We start from the raw sequence: 20,855 nt of genomic DNA on the forward strand, positions 1-20,855 counted from the left end.
GAGACAAGACGGAGTCTGCTGACCCACTTATTTGATAATTCACTTATTTCATGTCTATTTGGCAGCGTGCGAGCTCCCACGCACCAGCTCTGGGAAAGGCGAGATGGCTTTGCCTGGAGGGAGCTGATCTGTTTTGCTGGGGAAGGAGTGGGGGAAAAAATACACCCAAGAATGAACAATAATGGGTCTAAAAATAGAAGGTGGAGGGGAGCAGCGGGCAGGCGGAGAGGGGGCAAGGCGTCTGCCTTCCACTGGGCCTGTCTGCCTGCACCCGGCGGCCCTCCCCAGCCGGGTTCCCCAAGGGGCTGGCGGCCTCTCAGTCTGGTGGAGAGGCCCGGGAAAGGGGAGGGGAAGGCAAGGAGGGCCGCAGAGCCAGGTGCCACCCCAAGATGGGGAATTGTCCCATTGCAGGTCCTCCCAGACATGGCCCCAGAACTTGGCTGCATGTGGGAGTTCCCTGGGAAGCCGTAGCCAGCCCATGCCTGGCAAGGGACCTGCCCCCGAAGGTCTGGTGCGGCTGTTCTGGGGTGCTCCCGGGTGAGCCTAACATGGGAACCGCTGTCTCCACAGCAGGAAAGGGGGCTCAGAGTTTGTGGCTCTCTCCTCCATTAGCCCCACGTCTCCTAACCCTTGGGACAGCCTCCCTGAAGGCCCCCAACCCATATGGGCAGCTGGGACTCCAGAGGCCAGGGAGCTGAGCAGGCTCTTGGCTCTGCCCGGGGCCCCCATGCCACCTGAGTGGTCCTCAGCCCAGCTGCACAGTGGAATCACCTGGGATCTCTGAACATCCCCCCTCCCCCAGCCTGGGCTGGGGCCCCACCAGCTACCTCACAGTCTCTGGATTGGACCTGGGCCAAAGATTTGTTCAAGCTCTGATGGTGGTCCTCGGGTGCACAGATTTGAGAGCCACATTTCAGTCTTTCCCAGGGCAGCACGGAGTCCCCTCCAGCTATAAGCATCTTGCCTTTTCATCTTAAGCATCTTTTCAATTCGGGACTTTGCTCTCAGAATCTTCCCTCACATCTGAGATGCAGGCACCCCTCCCTTGCTTTGGCTTCCTGGGACCTGAAGGGCGCTGGCTTCTGCCTTGCTCTTTGTTTCCAGACTCTTAACCTCTCCTTCTGGAAGGAGGCTGCCTGGCCAGAGCTGGGGCTCTCCCTGCAGCTGCTAACTGTCAGGGCTGCCGGCTGGCTCCAGGCCTCCCCTTCGGCCTTATCTCCTATTCCCCACCAGGCTTCTGGCCCAGCCAAGCTCATCGACCCCTTTTTCCCTACAGCTCTTGCATGTCTGGCTGCCCTTCGCTTGGTCCCTCTACACAGGGCTCCTACCCCCAGCCCGGTTGGATCTCCCCACGTCTGTCCATAACCAGCCCTACCCTGATCGTTCTGGGCCTGTCTTTCTGAAATTCCCCCTCCCCCAGGAAGCCTTCCTGACCTTCCCAGCCAGTTCCCCTCCGGGTCTGTCATTTGTGTCATCCTCTGGTCGTCACAGCAGAGTGGTCCACGCTCCCAGAAGGGGTCAGAGTGCCCAGGTTACTGCAGGTATGACCTTGAGTCTGTGTCTGGCCTCTGGGGGCTCTCAGTCCCCTCACCTGGAAAGCGGGGATGGTGGTACTAGCTGGGTCGACACCATAGCACAAGGGCCCTTCTTTGGATCAACTATGCGAGGCTTTCAATCTGGAGCAGAATCTCTGGTCTTTGGGCCCAGAACCATTTTCATTCCCCTTCCCCTCCCTAGGGATTCTGATGGGCAGCCAGGCTTGATTGCTGCTTCTTCAGGGCCATTTTGCACCCAGAGGACATTAGACATAGTTGTGGAATAAGTGAATGAATAAAGCAGCAAAACCTATCATCTCAGACTTGCCACCCCCACCCCTACCAAGGGCTTCATCCACAGAGCGGTGCACCTGTCCAGGTCGGGGAGGTGCCTGGGGAAGCGGCAGGCCCAGGCACTTCTTCCTCCTTCCTTCATCCCGATGCTTCTCAACTCCTCAGATGCCAGCAAGAAGAAACCCTAGGAAGTCTTGGCTTGTGGCTGTTGGGACAGATAGACCCCACCGGTTTGGGTGCTGCATCCACTCCTGACACCTCCTTCTGGCACAGGGGACCTGGACAGGGAACCCTCCAAGGAGGGGGAGTCACTCTGCCAACCTTAATTAAGTACCTTGCAGTGTGACAGGCCCTGGCCCTGCCTTCACAGAGCACACAGTGTGGGTGGGGACCACACAGTCATTAACCAAAAAAGGCACTAAGGAAAACCAATCCAGTGCCCATCCCAGAGTGGGGTGGGGGTGGGGGGTGAGTGGCCAGGGTGTTCTCCCAGGAAGGCAGGTCTTTCCAAAGGCGGGGCGAGGAAGAGCTCTAGACAGAGGCGTCCGATCTTGAAAGCCCAGGTGGGATGAGGGGGTAGGGACAAGAAAGGAAGGCGAGACCAGAGGGTCCAAAACCAGTGGGAGGGGGGAGGGTAGAGCTCAGTGGTAGAGCACATGCTCAGCATGCATGAGGTCCTGGGTTCAGTCCCCAGTGCCTCTATCTTAAAAAAAAAAAAAAAAACCAAACAGGTGGGAAATTGGCCTCAATAGGATCATAAAATGATCTGCAAGAATTTTGTACATGTTTTGTACATTTCATGGTACCAAAGTTGATTTCTTCGTCCCTAAACCAAGGAGCGGCTCTCTGAGACGAGGCAGGGCGGAGCAGCGGACTCTCCGCAGGGACACCTCCGCAGGGGACACCTCTGCAGGGGACACACGCTGGGCCTTCCGACACCAGTTCTGCCCTTTTCTCAGCAAAGTGCTGTCGAACGCACTTTCTAGCCTATCGGTGCATCAGTTTCTCCACTTGGCAAGGAAGACTGGGCTCGTCACGAACAGGGAAAATGAAATTTCACACGAAAATTTCTGATCTCAATGTCTGGTGCTAAGAAAACTATTCGGCGTGGAGGTTGGAAAAAAGAAAAACGGAAGCAAGGCAGGAAGAGGCGGGAGATGGGTGGGCGAGGCGGGCAGAGCCAGGACCAGCTTGGCTTTGGGCTTCATCCAGAGCAGGGGAGCTGAAGACATACCAGTGTCGTCTAGGGAATGTCTGGTGGCAGGTGGGGGTAGAGTAGGGGGTGGACAAAGCAAAGGTTAGGGGCGGGGACTGCTGGGATCAAGTTTCAACCTCAACCCTCTTGGACCCTCACCTTTCAGCCGATGGTCCCCACAAGTCCTGGGCCTCTCAGGACCCGCTGAGGCCTCATCGTTCTGCGCATCATCAAGAAAGCCAAGGGCAGCTCTCAGAGAGGAGGGGAGGGGCTCGGCCCAGGCCCTGGGGATCTGAGGGTGGCTGGTGCCCTGAGCTCTCTAGCCAGGCCCCTCGGAGGGGGCAGCTGACAGCCCTCCACCCCACCCTCCCCAGCATTGAATCCTCCAAGCCGCTTTTTTTCCTCCGTGATAAAATATTCATGTCAGCAGCGCAGGCCCGCTTTGGGAAGGCTGCATGTGTCTGGCTTCTGCTTTGCACAAGCTTTTAGAGAGGAGGCCGCTTTTCCTACACTCTAAGCATTTTCTAAGTCCTGAATCAATAAGGCACTTTACCGGCTTCTCTGGCTATAGCTTTTCTTCCTCTCCGCACCCTTCCCCCCTCCCTGTCCCGGTTTCTGTATCTCCTTTTCTTTCTCTGGTCCTTCCCCTTCCGCCTCTCCTATTTACTTTTTTAAAAAAAGTGTTAAATAAAAGTGTTGAGCTGTTTGGGTGGCGAGCCTCGAATGGGGAGGGGGGTGGGCAGGCAGGGAGAGTGGAGCCGGGCAGCTGCCAGGCAGGCAGCGGCTTGGGCGGACAGGTGGAGTCTGTGCGTGCAGGGAGGAGGCGGGAGGATCAGCCGAGCTGTCCTGCTGGCCCTGGTGGGGAAGCCTGTGCGCTCCCGCCGCGGGCGGAGCGGGCAGGCAAGGACTTGGGCTAATCCAGCCTCTCACGCTCCTTTTTCTAATCAATTAGAAAATGTTTACAGCAGAACCAGCAAAAACAGGACAAACACATAAAAGAAAGGAGCCCTGGAGTCAAGGAAATACTCGGAGTGTGAGTCAAAAACATTGTCCAACTTTTGAAGGAGCGAGCATAGTCCAGAGCGGCCTATCTGCACTTGGTAGTGATGAGTTCCCTGTCGTGGGGGGTGTACAAGTGGAGAGGAGCCATCTCTTGCCTGAGACAGATGCCCTCGTGGATCTGGTCAGTTGTGTGGTACCAGGCAAGGGGCTGGGGTATAGCAGGCGCCCGTGCCAGGGTTGGGTGGGGGCCAAGGATCAGCCCAGGCACTCTGCAGCTGGGATAGAATTTTCCACCCCAAACATTCCTAGAAATCTGGCCGTGGGAAGAATCCACATATGCCCAGGACAAAGCGAAATATATCCTTTTTTTTTTTTTTTTTAAAGGAATGCAATTTTCAGTTCCTGGAGAGATTAACCCTTGTCTAGCCAGATCCTTGGCAAGACCCCACTTCCTCCAGCTGTTCAGCTGATGGACAGCCATCTGGGTCTGCAGTGTGACAAGCGGTGTTCAGCCCTGCGGTCCTGCCCTGCTCCTGGACGGCTCATCTGCCAGGGCAGCCCGATGCCTTGGGTCATTGGAGAGGCTTGCTGGCTGGGTCTGTTAGGGAAACCGAGTTGGGACGAGGACAAGGAACAGCGTCCAGGCTGGCTGCTGCCCACTCGCCTCGGTAACCACACAGTACCCCCTGCCTGCTGCCAGGCAGGTCGCTTACCCTCTCTGAGCCATGCCAGAGCAGGGGGACCACTGAGGCGAGTTAGGAAGGTCACACTGAGTAAGCAGGTGTATCAGCAGATACCATCCTTAGACCCAGCTGGTGAGGACTCTCATCAAGTTGGAGAATGTTTATCAAATGCCACTATGTGCAAACCACTGCTGGGGGTGGGGGCGACAAGGGTAGACCAGAGTCCAGGCTCAGTCACGGAAGCTTCTGGAAGGAGGTAAATTGTGGGCAGAGTTGAAACGAAAGGGGACCTGAGGCAGAGTGGAAGGCTGCTCCAGGCAGGTGCAGAACTGAGGTGCGTTTCCTTTCGTTATGGCCAAGCCGGAACAGGCTCAGGAGGTGGTCTGGGACTCTGGGTCTGAGGTGGACTTTGGACCACGAGATGCTCGCTGTGGCTGGCTCAGGGCCAGGGTCTGGGATGGGAGTTGGGGACATCGTCATGGCTTCTCGAGACTCATTGCCAGGTTGGATGAGTCCCAGGAAGATGCCTTCTCCTGCATGAGTGACGGCCAGGCTGGGAAGAAATAGCTCCAATGAGAAACAAAAATTGAAAAAACAAGAGAAGGCTCCCTGGCTGGCTGCAGCTCCTGCCCTGAAATAACACACCGGTCAGTTTGCGCTGATTCATGAGCGGAGAGGGGTGACCTTGCTGCTGTCCAGGGCTTTTGCTCAGAAAGAAAAAGGGAAGCGATAGCAGCCTGGGGGAGGAGGGAGAGTTAGAGGCAGAACAAGGATCAGTGAAACCACAGAGGGAGGAAGCAGGGTGGGGGGCGGGGGGGGGTGAAGAGAGGAGCTGAGGGAGGGAGCAGAGAGAGACCTCAGGGCAGCTAGAATTAGAATCAGCTCCCAACAGAATCTCCGTTTCCGATTTGTTAATAATTTATCCCCGCTGCAACTTTTCTTACCAATAAATAGGAAATAATTTGTTAAGGAGAATTCCCGCAGTACCCCAGCTTTCTTCCCTAGAACAGGGGGAGGTGGGGCTGTGCCTCCGCGTCCTTTCTCCCAACTCGGGTGGGGCTGAGGAACTTGGACTTGGGGAGGTCAGAGTCAGAGCTCCGTCTTCTCCTGAAAGGGGAAACCGAGGCACCAAGAGGGCAGAACGCCACCCAAGGTGGCACATGGGGTTGGGGCAGTCTCCGGGACCCTGACTCTGTGGCCCCATGTGGGATTTACACACCCGCCCAGCCCCAGAGACTTTCCCCAAAGCTCTAGAAGCATCGTCCAAGGTGGAGGCTGGGGCTGACTCCACGGCAGGCCGCCTCCCCACAGCTGCTCCTGCCTGCGTCCTGCTCTGGAAGAGGGAGTTGTGCTGCCTCACTTCCCTTCAGCACCCCTCGGGATCCCCGTCGCCCCCCGGCCCCCTGTGCCCAGGGCTCTCCTTGGCAGCCTCCCGCCTCCAGCCTCCCACCGGCAGATGCCCCAGCCCCAGCTGAGGTTGACGGGGCTGACTTCAGCTGGCAACTCGGCAGACAGGTTCCAAAAAATCTGTCAGCTGCTAAACTGTTCCCTGCATCCACCCACATACCTCGGTGGCACCCGAGCTTGAGTCTCGGGGGAGTGGCACAGGACTGGGGCGGCAGCGGCCTTTCCCTCGGGGTGAAGGACAGTTTCTCAGCGTGTCTCAGAGCCCGACCCCTTGGCTTTTTGTCCCACGTTGACCCTGAGGCACCGCTCAGTCTCCCTTCTTTGCAGAATGTAAGTAACAGGACCCTACCCTCCAGGATAACACATGCTGTGCTTGGCACGGCCGTGGACCTTGCTCTTTGCCCGGCCTCAGGGCGGCTGAAGGTCGTGATGCTGTCCCTACACCCATGCCTACGAGCCCAGGCTACGCCAGGTGCTTGCCATGTGGCACCAAGTGTAATTCTCAGGACAGCCCATGAGGTCAGCGTTCTCGGCTTCGCTGGACTTGCATTCGCTGGACAGAGCTTTCCCAAGGTCTGGGCTGCAGAGGGAAGGAGGCGGGGGCAGTCACGGCCCTTGTGGCGCTTCCCCTCCGGCTGGGAAGCTGAGGCTCCTGGCAGTGGAGTGACTCCGCTCACATGGCTAGTGAGCAGCTGAGCCACTGTCCCCGCTCTCCCAGATGCAGGGTGCAACACCCTTCCCGCCACACTGTGGCAGCAACTTTGCAGAGACCCACACCGGCTTTGGCAGTGCCAAGCCATAGCGTGATTTTTGTCCCAACACAGGTTTGAATTGCAAGGCCAGTCTGCTTGAAGTTTATTCCTCCTCCTAAGACATGGTTACAATTCCGGTGACTGCCCCTCCATGGATTCCTTGGTTGGGGGCTGGGAGTTTAGAAGAGCCGGACGTCCCCGGGTAGGTTACCTCTGTCCCTGTGGACAGCGGGCTTTCCCACCCGATGGCATTTTTTGCCGACAGCTTGTCTGCATTGTTTACAACCTGGCCTGTGACTCCAGCTGCACCCTTTGTACAAAAAAAATAACATGAAAGTAAAAGCATTCAAGAGACCGTGGCAAGATCTCTTAAATGAAAAAAGCCTGGTAGGAAATGTTCCTCTATAGAACAGTTCATAGTTCACTCCTGCTCAGTGCCCGTGGAGGACATGCCTTCTCACCCCGTTCTCTGCTGGGGCGGCCAGGCTGGCTGCCTTCCCCTCGCCCTCCAGCTACGTTGCCTCACCTTGCAAGTGACTTGCCTGTGTCTGTAGAGATAGGAGAGCTGCAGATGGGATGGGCTTGGATTCCCCAAGATTTCCCTGCTTGGGTCCCTCAGGATCCAGAGGATGTGATGCGGGGCCGGCAAGTACTTGGTTTCTCATTCGTGAGATGGAGATGCTCACAGCACCCACCTCCTTGCGTTGCTGGGAGGACGCACTGGGATGGATGCAGAGCACCCAGCCCACCTGGGCCCCTGGTTGGCACCCGATGGATGTCATGATCATCATGCTGTTTCAGGCCAGCAGTCCCCAAGGCAGTCTGTGTCATGTGAGAAGTTCCTGGTTTTACCAGGAAGGTGCCGGCTGCCCTCAGCCTTACTTCTTCCCATGGGAGGTGGCTGGGAAAGCCCCTGGGCTAGTGTACATGAAGCTGCTGCTTAATAATAATTGCTACCGTTTGGGGACTTTTTTAGGCATTTCATACAGATTATCTCACATGATATTGGATGAGAAAATAGACTCCGGAAGGCAAAGCAACTTCCTCAAGGTCACACAGCCTCAAGGGACTGCACTGAGATTGACCCCAAGGCTCCCAGACCCCAAAAGCAGTTTCCCAAACTGCTCGACTCTGGAACAGGGGCTCCTCATTGGGGAAATGGGGACTCCCTGAGTCCCCTGAATGGAAAACGTGGTGTGTCACATTTTTTCAGAGCAAGTTGCAAGGTTTTTCATCAGAGGTGTGGTTTTTTTATGTGTGTGCATGTGATATTCATGAAATGTCTAAGGAAGCAGTTAGCGCTTTCGATCATATCAAAGGCTGGCTCTGGTGCCATCCTGAAAAGTTCAGGGTGTGTCCCAAACACCCCTGGCTTTTTCTCCTTGGTCTTCGGCCACTTTATCCTGATGGTTTGTTTCATTATTAGTTAATCTGATCTCATAGAGATGAGTGGAGATGTGCAGACCAAGGAGGCTGGCAGGCGCTGGTCCTGCAGCCAGGCCCCCCCACGCACACAGTGATCAGTCGTCAGAGGCAGCAGCGCTCAGGGTGCAGGTGAACGGGCTTCAAGTCCCAGGCTTGCTCCTCAGAATCCTCCCTAGCCAAAAACAGAAGGAGAGGGACAGTGTGAGCCATTGATGCTTGGGAAGGGCAGTGGGCTCCGAGTGGAAGGCACCTTCAACAGAGGCGCTCTGTCCCCTAAATGGTTAAATGGAATTCTGAGCTCTTGGGGTGGGAGGGCGTTGGAAGAAAGAAGAGGAGGAGAGAGGGAGTTGCGTTGGCGCCGGCCTGGGATTTGTTCATCGTACTCACTGTTGATTAAGCCCGCTCTGCAGCAGGCGCGGGCCGGTAAATACACAGGCTGATTCATTAGTTTCTGACCATCTGCTTCCCGGGCCGGGGGCGGGGGGGGGCCAGCGGGCCCCGCGGGTTAGGGCAGCTTGGACGCCGGCAGCCAGGTTGGAGCCCCCACCCCTCGGCTGAGCTGGCTGCGTCAGTTTCCTGATGACACAGGCGGGGCGGGCGCAGCCGGGGCAGTAGAGGGATCCGAGGTCCCAAGGTGGGGACCACAGGAGCCGGGGTCGGGCGAGGAAGGGAAGGCAGAGGGGATGCGGTGTGGCTGATTTACAGCAGCTGGGGGTTGACAGGCGTAATATCAACATTCAATACAAGATCTGTTCATATTAATCTAATTATCATTCTATTATAACGTATGAATAGGATGACAGTAATAACTATAACTTAGTGGGTGGCTGCTGAGGTTTCACTCTATTGTCCTAGAGGAGCGCGATCACAACCCTGTGTTGGATGACAAGGGAACTGGTTTCAAAAATGAGGCAGACCAGGAGGGCTTCCTGGAGGAAGCACATGGGCTAGGCTCTAAAAGCCTGGAGGAGGGAGACTGGCTGCAGGAGCGCAGGTTCAGAGCTGAAAAAGGATGAGACAGCTGGAGAGAAGGCACAGCTTCAGGGTTGGGTGGGTAGCTTTCCAGGGCGGCAGGGAAGGGTGATGCCACCTGGTGCCAGTGTGTGAAGCAGGCTTGTAGAGGAGGGCCCTAGAGAGAGCTTCTGGGCCATTCCTCCCACCCTGACCTATCCTTTGCTTCCCTAGGGTGTGAGGCAATTGTGAGTTTGCTAGGACCTGGGTGGCTTAAACAACAGAAATTTATTGTCTTGGGTTCTAGAGGCTGGAAGTCCAAGGTGAAGGTTTGTTTGACCCTTAAAGACTCAGGCAGGTTGGTTTCTTCTGAGGTGCTCTCCTTGACTTGCAGATGGCTCCCTCTTGCTGCTGCTTCTTGTGACCCCTGCCCTAGGTATCTCTCTATGTGTCAGAATTTTTCCTTCTTGTCAGGACATGGGATTAGGACCCACCCTAAGGGCCTCAGGTGAATCCAACCCCCTTTTAAAGGCCCTACCTCCAAATTCAGTCACATTCTGAGGTCCTGGGGATTAAGGCTTCAACATATGAATTTGGAGGGGACACAATCTGGTCCATAATGAGATGCCAGGGCCAGTAGAAGGAGGGGGAGCTGTGGGAAGAGGGTGATTGCTGGGCCAGGGGAGGGGAGGATGCCCACCTAGGTGCAAATGGTGTCCTCCAGTCCCCGGTGCCCGGGTGTGAGTTCTGGGTCATCTGCCTACCAGGCTCTACCCCGCATGACACAACCAGAGCCATTCTGCTGTGGGCCGGCCAAGGGCCTGGGGAGGGGCTGTCCCCCACAGGCGGAGCTGCCTCCTCCAGCCCTGGCAGCCTGCTGCCCTCTCCTCACCAGCCCTTGCAGGCCATTGAGCCATGCCCGTGGGGCCTTTGGCCCCTCCCATTCAGGGCGACGTCACTGGATCACCCAACTGGAGCTCGAGGAAGCTCGAACTGTCATGAGCTGAGCCAGGCCCCCTCCCTGTCTTGCTGTGTTTTGGGACACCCCTGAGGTTGTCCAGGACAGAGCAGGCTCATCTCCAAACCCCTCCCACTCTCAAGGAGGCCTGGGCCCGTCCTGCCCCACCCTGGGCCTCAGTTTCCCCATCTGCTCAGGGTCCGACTCCATGCTGTACCCCTTCCACCCCAGGTTTGCGAGTGCTGGCAATCGGCATCAGGGCTGGCTGGGTGGGGCAGATATTGGCACCATGGGGATCCAGGACAGAGCTATTTTGGTGGAACCTGCCTCAGGAAACCCCAGAGCCAGCCTGCCCACCGAGGATCCCTGGGTGGCCCAGGATGTGGTCCTCCACGAGTGGACATCAAAGGTGAGGGCCTGAGGCCGCTGCAGTGGTGCTGGCGAAGGCGGTGGGAGGCGCTGGGTCAGCCCCTTGGGAGACCAGGCACCCACTCCCCCTGGGAGCCCAAAGCCTCATTTTCGCAGTGGAAGGCTTTAACTCAGATCCAAGCTGCTTTGTTTCTGAGCAAACCAGAGACCTGAAATATTCATCAAAGGGGGCTGCAATTGGTCCGGGGCGCATGTGGTTTGTAGTGACAGTTTTTCCTTTTAATGAATAGACTTGATTTTTCAGAGCAGTTTTAGGTTTACAGAAAATCGAGCAGACAGTGCGGGGAGCTCCTAATACCCGTTTCCCCGCACAGTCCCCGCTGTGAGCGTCTTGCATTTTTGTGGGGCGTCGGTTACAGCTGATGAACCAACAGAGATCTGGGGTTGTTAACACATGTCCACGGTTGACAGGAGGGCTCACTCTTGGTGGTGTACATTCTGTGGGTTTTGACAAATGTATAATATCATGTCTCCACCGTGACAGTGTCATACGAGATGGCTTCACTGCCCTAAAAATCCCCTGGGCTCCACCTATTCATCCTTCCAACCCCGGGGAACCACCATGTTAGTGACACTTCCAGGCCTCTGGGTGAGTTCGCACAGAGGACCAGACACAGGGAATGGATGTGAACTGCCGTGGAGAGGAGACACAGCTGGTGCCCACTGGGCCTGGGAGGGGGCTGCCAGCTTTCGGAGATGCTGGGGGGGCGGAGGGGAGGAGAGGACACCCGTGGGGGCCCCGTGTTCTCCTGCCAGGCACGTGCGAAGGACCTGGAAACGACTTGCCACTAGATACACCCCCTTGAGAGGGACCCAGAAGCACTCAGCATGCCCAGGCTGTGCATGAGGCAGACACGTGTCCTGCGGGGACAGAGACAGGCATGATGGCCACGTGCTGCATCAGACCAGCTGGGGCGCAGCTCCCAGCTCTTCGTAGTGGGGCCTTGGCCCTGGGCCACCACCTTCCTGAGCCCGGGTTTCTTCATCCAGAGCACAGAGCTAACGCTGTGTTTGGAGGCGAGACACTAAACAGGAGAGAAACAGGATAGCAAGGGCTGCGAGTGAGATCATCCTGGGTGCCAGGCTACGAGTCGACACACATTGGCCGTGACTTTGACTCCTGCTGCTGCCACTCCTGTTGCTACTAATTGTATTGTTGGAAGGGTTAGGAAGGTGTCTCCATGTAGGAGATGTTTAAAGAGTCAAGAATGTGAGTAGGAATTTGGAGGCAGACCCATAGTGGAAGGGCATGTAGAGGAGAGGGAATGGCATCTGCAAAGGCTCAGAGGTACTCCACTGGGGATTGGAGGCCAGGAGGCCTGGAACGGTGACTCCAGTTATGGTGGGAGGAGGTTGGGGTCAATGTTGTAAAGAGGTAGGACTTTATCCTCAAGGCAATGGGGAGCCACGGGGGACCTTGGAGTACGTGGCTATCAGCCACTCTTCTTGATTGTCTGTGCTTAGAGAAGGAACAAGTGTCTGTTTTCTTGGGAAGCCTTTATTTGCTTTCAGAAGGAGAGGCTTCCCGGTGCCCAGACATCAGAGCAAAGGCTTTGGGACCCCAGGCAGGCGCCTGGGCACCCATGGGGGCCAGGCTGGGTTGAGGTTCCCAGGCCCACCAGAGCAGCCACCGCCCACCCTCGTCCTCTCCCCTCTGCAGGAGAACCCCTACCTGTGCAGCAACGAGTGTGACGCCTCCAACCCGGACCTGGCCCACCCACCCCGGCTCATGTTTGACAAGGAGGATGAGGGACTGGCCACCTACTGGCAGAGCGTCACGTGGAGCCGCTACCCCAGCCCGCTGGAAGCCAACATCACCCTGTCGTGGAACAAGAGCGTGGAGCTAACGGATGACGTGGTGGTGACCTTCGAGTACGGCCGGCCGACCGTCATGGTCCTGGAGAAGTCGCTGGACAACGGGCGCACGTGGCAGCCCTACCAGTTCTTCGCGGAGGACTGCATGGAGGCCTTCGGCATGCCCGCGCGCCGGGCCCGCGACCTGTCGGCGTCCGGCGCGCACCGGGTGCTGTGCACCGAGGAGTACTCCCGCTGGGCCGGCTCCAAGAAGGAGAAGCACGTGCGCTTCGAGGTGCGGGACCGCTTTGCCATCTTCGCGGGCCCCGACCTGCGCAACATGGACAACCTGTACACGCGGCTGGAGAGCGCCAAGGGCCTCAAGGAGTTCTTCACCCTCACCGACCTGCGCATGCGGCTGCTGCGCCCGGCGCTGGGGGGCACCTACGTGCAGCGCGAGAACCTCTACAAGTACTTCTACGCCATCTCCAACATCGAGGTCATGGGCAGGTAAGGCCTGGATGCTCCCTGGTACCCATGAAGCCCTCTGGTTCCTGGGACGGTACCTTATTCCCAGGATGCTACCTGGTTCCTGGGATCTTTTCTGATTCCTGGGGCATTGTCTTATTCCCAGGATGTTACTTGGTTCCTGGGATGTTACCTGGTACCCAGGATGTTACCTGATACCTTGGACGTTACCTGGTTTAGGGGATGTTATCTGATACCTGGGATGTTACCTGGTACTCAGGATGGTACCTGGTTCCCGAGATGTTCCCTGGTTCCTGGGACATTATCTTATTCCCAAGGTGTTACTTGGTTCCTGGGATGTTACCTGGTACCCAGGATGTTACCTGGTTTGGGGGATGTTATCTGATACCTGGAGTGTTACCTGGTACCCAGTATGGTACCTGTTTCCTGGCATGTGACCTGATACCTGAGACATTACCTGGTACCTGGGACGTTACCTAGTGTTACATCAAAGGGGCTGCCTGTTTTTCCATGGAGGGAGGTGAATGGTGTTTGATAAGTGTCCTCTGTAGGACCCAGGCCACCTCTGGCCACAGAGCTGGGAGGTCTGGGGAGGGGGAGTGGAGCTGAGCAGGCTGAGCAGTGTGGGTGGGGCTTGGGCTAAAGCCTGGCATTCAGGATGTATGCTGTCACTGTCCACTGACTCAATGAATGCGCACTTGTGTCTGGGGGCCCCCAAGACTGTCTTCAGGCTCCATGACTTGCCAGAGGACTCACAGAACCTAGTACGGTATTTACATTCACACTTGCAGTTTGTTACAATCAAAGGGAACAGATTAAAATCAGCAACAGAGAAAGGTGCAGAGGCCAGGCTCTGGGAGGCACCAGTTAAAGCTTCCGGCCCTCGGATCACCCATCCGGTCGTCTTCTCCCAGTGCAGTCGTGCAGAGAGCACTTGATTCTCCCAGCAATGATGTGTGACAACACACGAGGAGGAGTGCCAGCCAGAGGAGCTCGCCCAAGCCTGGTACCCAGGGGTTTTACTGGGACTTGATCACATAGGCATGGCTGACTTCTGGTGTGGTCAGCCTTGGTCCCCATGTCCTTAACCCAGAGGTGGAGCTGATACCACGTGGCCCAAGGCCACCACCATAAATCACATCATTGGTGTAAACTATCTGGAGTGGCCCAAGGCCCCAGGTAAACAAAGACACTCTTGTTGGCCAAGACATTCCAAGGCTCAGGGTTACCTCCTAGGAGCTAGTCAAGGGCCACACTTTTCTTTGGAAAATGCAAACCTGCCAAGTTATTCCTTTACTCCCAGCTTGGGAGAAGAATATGTTTTGAGAACACTCTGGGGGACACAAAAGACCGTCACAGGACATCAAACAGCCTTTGACTCCCGGGAACTGTTTAGACTGTGGATGATAAGATGGTTCCACGCTGTCCCAGATCATTTGTTCATTGGACAGATGATGTGCTGGTCAACAGGGACAGGGCCTTTGTCCCAAGCTGTGTGGATGACATTCTGGTCTGCGCTCGGGAGCGAGGCCAGGGGAGGCCCCATCCCTGGTAACCAAGGGGTTGGTCACGAGGGGCAGCAGTGCATCTAAGTGTGGTTCCTGGACCGGCAGGATCAGCGTCTCTTGGAAACTTGCCCAAAATGCAGATTCTCAGGCCTCATCCCAGACTTGCTGTATCATAAACTCCAGGGGGTAGGGCCCAGCGACCTGGGGCTTAACAAGCTCTCTGCGGGATTCTGGTGCACAGTCACGTTTGAGAACCGCCGGGGGCATGGCTGGGAGGAGGCAGTCTGGAGCCACGTGGCCCGGTTCGAACATCCAGCTCTGCCGTCTGCTGGCTGTGAGCCTCCGGACAAGGACTTCTCTGTGCCTCTGGCTCCCCATCCCTAGAACGGGAATGGTAACGACCATGCTTGTCTCCTCAGATTGCGACGAAGCCCTCAGAGCTTCTACCTGCCTGGTGCGCAACTCCTGCAAAAGAGGTCTTTGTTGAATGAAAGCAGTGGTCAAAAGAATGGCGTCAGAGAGCTGGGCCAGGTGGAGGAAGGATCGAGTTGAGACCCAAGGCTGTCGGGGCATAATCAGGGCCAGAAGCACAGCTTAGGCCAGTTTGGGCCGGGGCTGCCCCAGAACTCATCTGGGACAGTGTACCCTGGGCATCTTTCCACAGCAGACTCTGAAGACGGCCCGAGTATGTAATTGCTGACAAGTGCAGGAGAGCATTTACTGCATGGTGTGTATAGTGCAGTCCCACTTTTGCAAAATATATAATATGCCCACATGCATAATTTCTGTATCTTGAACTGAAATTGGAAAGCAGCCCGTGCAGGCCGGGCAGAGCGTCGTGGAGAGGAGGGAGGTGCTGAAATCTTGTGCACTAACCCCTCACTGTGTGGCGCCTGCGGAGCGGGGCCGGGCAGGGGCGTGGGCCTCTGGCTACCAGCTGGTGTTTGCACTTTGTTTGACTTTGACTTTGTGCGTGGATTCCAGGTGGGCCAAGGCAAAAGCAAGCAGTCCAGGAAGGGGGGTCGGGTTCAAGGCTGGCGGTGGGAGCCAGGCAGGGGCACGTGCAGGGCCTGTGGTTCTGATACCCATGACCCCTGGCCTTCCCTCACTCGGGGCAGGATGTTTTAAACCAGGAATATTCTGGAAACTGCCCAGTACATGGTAGCTGTAGCGGGAGCTGGGGGACAAGTGTCGAGTTCCTGCTCCCATTTCTCAGCTCTGTGCCCAGGATTTGGGCTGTTGGTCATTGCGGTGACCTCTACTTGCACTGGGGATGCAATGGCCTGGTTGGTTTAGGACCCTCCCTCCCACAGACCCTCCAGATTAGCAGTTTGGAGATGGGAACCAGATTCCCACCCCTTCTGGAGGCTGTGGCCCCTTTTCTAACCTCCTTGGATGGATTCCCTCACCTTTAGGAGTCCGGCCAAGGGCCCGCCTTCCACTTCATCAGGGGGGTCCTGATGCCTGGGTGGGCTGCAGGGTCGGGGATGGTGCCCGCCAGGGCCTGCACCTTAAACCTCAGGCAGGGGTGAAGGTCATTTTTCTCATAGGAGGGACTGAGACACAGAAGTAGGGCGAGTCGTACTCGGGATGGGCCGGAGGGGCAAGAAGGAGGCTCAGTTTTTCAGCTTCATTCAAATCAGGAGGGCGGTGCGGTGCTGGTGCTGGTGCTGGGTGACCCAGGGCAGGGTGAGCGGGGTTCCAGCCCACCTGTCTGTGCCCCACTCTGGGCCTGTTTCCTGTAACCTGAGGACCGGGGCTGCCTGGAACCCTCGCCTCCCTGGCAAGGTGGCAGGACGGCCCCTGCCCGGCAGCTCCCGCTGGCACCCAGCCTCTGTGGGCGGTGGGGATGAGCCGTAGTTGTGGCGAAAGTGCACAATCAATTCACGGCTGAAGTAAGTACTCTGAAGGCGGCTGGTTGGCTTGGCTTATTGATTAATTAGGTCTGGTTAGACAGTTCAACAGAGGGCTGGGACTTCCTCTGCTTTTCCTTTTCAGATTCCAGGTGGGAAAGCCCAGCTGTGCCAGGGAGCCAGAGAGGCTGGAGAGCCAGGATGGGGTGGCAGAGGTGGCCATGGGCCACCCAGATGAGCCCTTGGTGTTCTTGAGTAAGCGCCTGGGGACCCCGGGGCTCTCAGGTGCTGGAATTTGAGACCAAACCTATTCTGGTATTTGCTCGGAATTTCAGACCCGAAGTTACACGGCCCCCTTTTCTGTGCCCTGCTAACAATAGTAACTGATATTTATTGAGCATCTGCTACAGGCTCATTTCCTGCTGAGCATCAAGCTAAGGACTCACATGCATCTTCTGAGTTAATCAATAGTCATTCGATGGTTATTGAATCCCTCAGGCTGCACAAGTGGAGCATTGAGCAAGCCGTACCTGATGCCTGCCCCGTGGAGCCTTCCCCATGGGGACAGCTCTCCCCTCTGCTTCATGTGTTTCGATAAGGAGACTGAGGTCAAGGGCCATCGGGAGATCACACAGCTAAACTAAACACCAGACAGTCAAGATCCTATCCAAGTGTGTCCAAGCTCAAGTTCACCTCTCTATGGAATCCAAAGGTCTTTGATATTATGGCTGCTACCAGCCCAGGCACAGGAGAGCATTTTAAGACAGCAGCCTCCCCAGCCCCACTGCTAAGAGCTCTGGATCCCATAAGTTTGGAGTGAGGTCCAGAAGGCTGTGTCTTTACAAAGTTCCTCAAGGGAGTTGGAGACATGGGAACCCCCAGGTCGAAGTTGGCACCTTTAGACCCACCTGGGTTTGTACGCTGGCTCTGTCATTGATTAGCTAGATTTCCTTAACCTGTCCGAGCCTCAATTTTCCCACCTGCAAAATGGAACTATAGTAACCACCTCACCAGCTTGTAATGAGGGTTCAGCAAAATGATGTGTTTGAAGAGCTTACCCTAGTGTCCCACTCCTCTGGCAAGGTGGCAAGAGAGGAAAGGGAGAGAGGCGGACCAAATACTGCCAGATCGTCTGATGTTGCAAGGGAGGGCACACAGCAGACAGATATGTGAAATCTCTTGATTTTTGAAATACTGGCACCCATTTCAAAAACTTTTGAAAATCCTGTGCAGGTAAAACAAAACAGACCTGCAGCCCGGGGAAGCTCATGAGCTGATGGTACCCCTCTGCTCGGAGACCATCCTGTCTTCTCCCAACTGTGATAGCAGAGCTCTGTACTGACAGTTTTCAGCAGGCCCCTGGCAGTGCAGGCACCCTGGGATCTGGGTAAGCAGCCTTGCCAATCCTGCTGACTCTGGGTCTGGGACAGAGAGAAGGGGAGGTGACCATCTCATCCCCAGGCCCTGCCCAGGGGCAAAGTTCCCCACCCAGAAAACCCATGGAGACTCCAAGGAAGCAGTCCAGCTGGGTCTTAGCCAGCCAGAGACAGGAAAGGAAGAGTGAGCTCTCCGTTCCCGGAGGTATTCAAGTCAAGCAGGGTGGTGTTTGTGGGAGATGATGGAGAGAGGTCCCGTGCGTCAGGTGAAGGTCCTGTGCACCCGATCCATTCACCGCTGATTAAGTGAAGGAACTACAGATACAGGTTTAAAATGTGGTGAGTTTTAAGCGTCAGGCATGACATCCTCATGCCATTTTACCCAGGAAGCCCTTGGCGAGGCAGAAGACCCAGGTGGCATCTCTGACCTTGGCCTAGGTCAGCCCACCGGCTTCCCCAGACTCTGCTGGGTTCTGGCTTCTCACCCTGGGCTGGCCAACACTGGCCTGGTTTTCTCCTTCCTTGCCCCACCCCCACCCCTTTCTTGCTTTCTCGTCTTCTTCCATAAACGTCTTGTTCCTATTGATTCCCCGGTAACTGGAGATGGACGGAACTTAGGACGAGAATAGAAACCACAGGAGGGAAGAAGGCTTTGGGCACATGTGTGTGGTGGGCAGCGGGAGGGGGCGGGGAGCAGAGAGAGCAGAGGCCTTCGCACTCATGGTGCTTACGTGCTCAGCCCTCCTCCTGGTCTCTTCCTCCGCTGTTCCACGGGAAACATGAGCGAAAAGGAAGGGTGTGATGTGACTCTGCCCACACTGGCCCCTGTAGCTCTGCCATCCTCACCCGTGGTTGGGGGGCGGGGCTTCCTCCTTCAGTCATATTAATTGTCATTACTGAACAGTTCTCACAGGCCCAGTGGCTTTCTAAGTCCCTTATGTGTGTTTCTACATTGAGTCCTGCCCCATGAGTGTCATTGTCCCCAGTTTGCAGATGAGGAAACTGAAGCTTGGAGGTTAAAAAATAGATAGATGTTGAATGGATAAAGAAGTTGTGGTATATTTATACAATGGAACACTACTCAGCCATGAGAAAGGATAAAAGGATAAAATAATGCCATTTGCAGCAACATCGATGGACCTGGAGATTGTCATTCTAAGTGAAATAAGCCAGGAAGAGAAAGAAAAATACCATGTGATATCACTCATATGTGGAATATTTAAAAAAAAAGACACAAATGAACTTCTTTACAAAATAGATACAGACTCAGACAGAGAGAACAAACTTATGGTTATGGGGTGGGGGGACGGAGGGGGGAAGGGATAAATTGGGAGTTCGAGATTCGCAGATAATAACTACTATATATAAAATAGATACAGAACAAGTTTATACTGTAGAGCACAAGGAACTAAATTCACTATCTTACAGTAACCTATAATGGAAAAGAGTATGAAAAGGAATATGTGTATGTACACATACGGCTGCAATATTATGCTGTATAATAGAAATTGACACAACATTGCAAACTGACTAAACTTCAACTTAAAAAAGATTAAAATTAAAAAAAAGAAATTGATGGATGTACCTCATTGGGGTGACGATTGTCAAAAAACCAGAAAATGAACTGTCAGAAGACAGTAAACAAGTGCTGGTGAGGATGTGGGGAAGCGGGAACCCTTGTGCACTATGGTAGGAATGCAAAATGGTGCGGCTGCTGCGGAAGATAGTTTGTCGGTTCCTCAAAAAACTAAGCATAGAATTACCATGTCATCCAGCAGTTCCACTCCTGGGGAGAGACCCAGAGGGATCGGAACTGGGGACTTGAGTAGATATGGGTACCCCTATGCTTGTAGCAGCATTACTTACAATAGCCAAATAGCTACAACTCAGATGGACCTTGTGGACTTCACGCCAAGTGAAATAAACTAGACACAAAAGGGCAAATACTGTGTGCGTCACACATGTGAGTCACCTAGAGAAGGCAAGATTCAGAGAGACCGAAAGTAGGATAAGGCCACCAGGGCTGGGGCGGGGCAGGGTGGAGGGATTCCTTTAGTGGATGTAGAGTTTCTGTTTGGGGTGATGTAAAACTTCTGGGAAAGGACTATTGATGGCAGTTGCACAATAATGCGAACGTACTTAATGCCACTGAACTATACACTTTAAAGTGGCAAAATAGTGAGTTTTGGTGTATTTTAACACAGAGAGACACACAAAAGAAGAATAAGAAATGGGTAGAGCCTTCCATGTCAGACTGTCCAGGTGCAAATCCCGGCTCAGCTGCCACCCTGGGCAAGTTTCTTAACTTCTCTGTGCCTCCTTTCCCACTTCCATAAAACGCAGGCAGTAGCCAGGGGGTTTAAATGAGATAACCCACGAAGAGCGTTCAGAGCCGCGGCCAGGCCGTGGTGAGCCTGCAGTAAGTGCTGGGCACATCCTGGAGGTCCTTCTACGGGGCACACGGGCTTTCGGGAGGGTGGACTTCAGGATCCGGGACTCCCAGAAATTCATGTTAAGTGCTGTGCGGATGTGCGGTCGGCCCGGCTGTGGGCCCCACTTTTCATTCCATTTCCAAGGTGGTGCCTGATCCCAGAATGTCTGGAGGGATGGTTTTGTGTCTTCCTTTTTACTTTTTCAGTCCAACATATGTGATCCCAGCTCATTAGGGACGGAGATTTTGTTGGGCGCAGTTTACAGCTGCTAAGTTTCCTGCTCCCACCAACGATGGGACATGCACAGTTGAAAACTATACTGTTGTCCGCTGAGAAATGGAATCATGTGAATCTCCTAGGAACATGCATGCACAAACCTCTATTCAAGTCCCCCCTTTCAATTCCTCTGGCTCTCTCCCCAGGAGTGGAACTGCTGCATGATGTGGTAATTCTATGCTTAGTTTTTTGAGGAATGAACAAACTATTTTCTGCAGGGGAGTGGGTGGGCAGAGCTGTGCTGAAGACGTGGGGAGGGGTGTCCACTGCCAAGTGTGGCCGGGGGCTCAGGCGGCACTTCGGCAGGCTCCTCTGGGAGCCCTGGGCTGCTCACCTACCAGGTGTGGCCCCACCAGGAGGGGGTTCCTGGGTTTGGCTGGGGTGCAGAAGATGTGGGAAGTCCTGCCAGTGAGTTAGGGATGGAATCACTGACAGCAGTGCCTTCCAACGGTGCTGGGGGAGCCAGGACCCCCCTTTCTCTCGCTGAGTGGGAAGC

At 55.2% G+C, this 20,855-nt stretch overlaps 2 protein-coding genes across 7 annotated transcripts in view; one reads left to right on the forward strand and one right to left on the reverse strand.

Moving 5' to 3' along the window:
- Window positions 1-20,855, forward strand: part of NTNG2 (netrin G2) — a 70,628-nt gene that overhangs the window by 18,124 nt on the left and 31,649 nt on the right. For all 6 annotated transcript variants that reach the window (XM_032478720.1, XM_032478715.1, XM_032478719.1 and 3 more), the window contains exon 3: window positions 12,292-12,935. In XM_032478720.1, the coding sequence (XP_032334611.1) occupies window positions 12,292-12,935 (644 nt within the window). The remainder of the gene's footprint in view (window positions 1-12,291; window positions 12,936-20,855) is intronic.
- On the reverse strand, window positions 3,783-6,951 carry LOC116663301. Its single transcript, XM_032478721.1, has 2 exons — window positions 5,654-6,951; window positions 3,783-5,262 (listed from the first exon to the last, which is right to left on the reverse strand). The coding sequence occupies exon 1, from the start codon at window positions 6,914-6,916 to the stop codon at window positions 5,960-5,962; it is 957 nt and encodes a 318-aa protein (XP_032334612.1). The 5' UTR covers window positions 6,917-6,951; the 3' UTR covers window positions 3,783-5,262; window positions 5,654-5,959.

The sequence above is a fragment of the Camelus ferus genome, chromosome 4 (assembly GCF_009834535.1).
Source record: "Camelus ferus isolate YT-003-E chromosome 4, BCGSAC_Cfer_1.0, whole genome shotgun sequence".
Taxonomy (NCBI): Eukaryota; Metazoa; Chordata; class Mammalia; order Artiodactyla; family Camelidae; genus Camelus; species Camelus ferus.

Excerpts from the sequence above, each read along its gene's own strand:
- LOC116663301 (XM_032478721.1), bottom strand. The coding sequence starts at position 6,916 with ATGGCTTGGCACTGCCAAAGCCGGTGTGGGTCTCTGCAAAGTTGCTGC.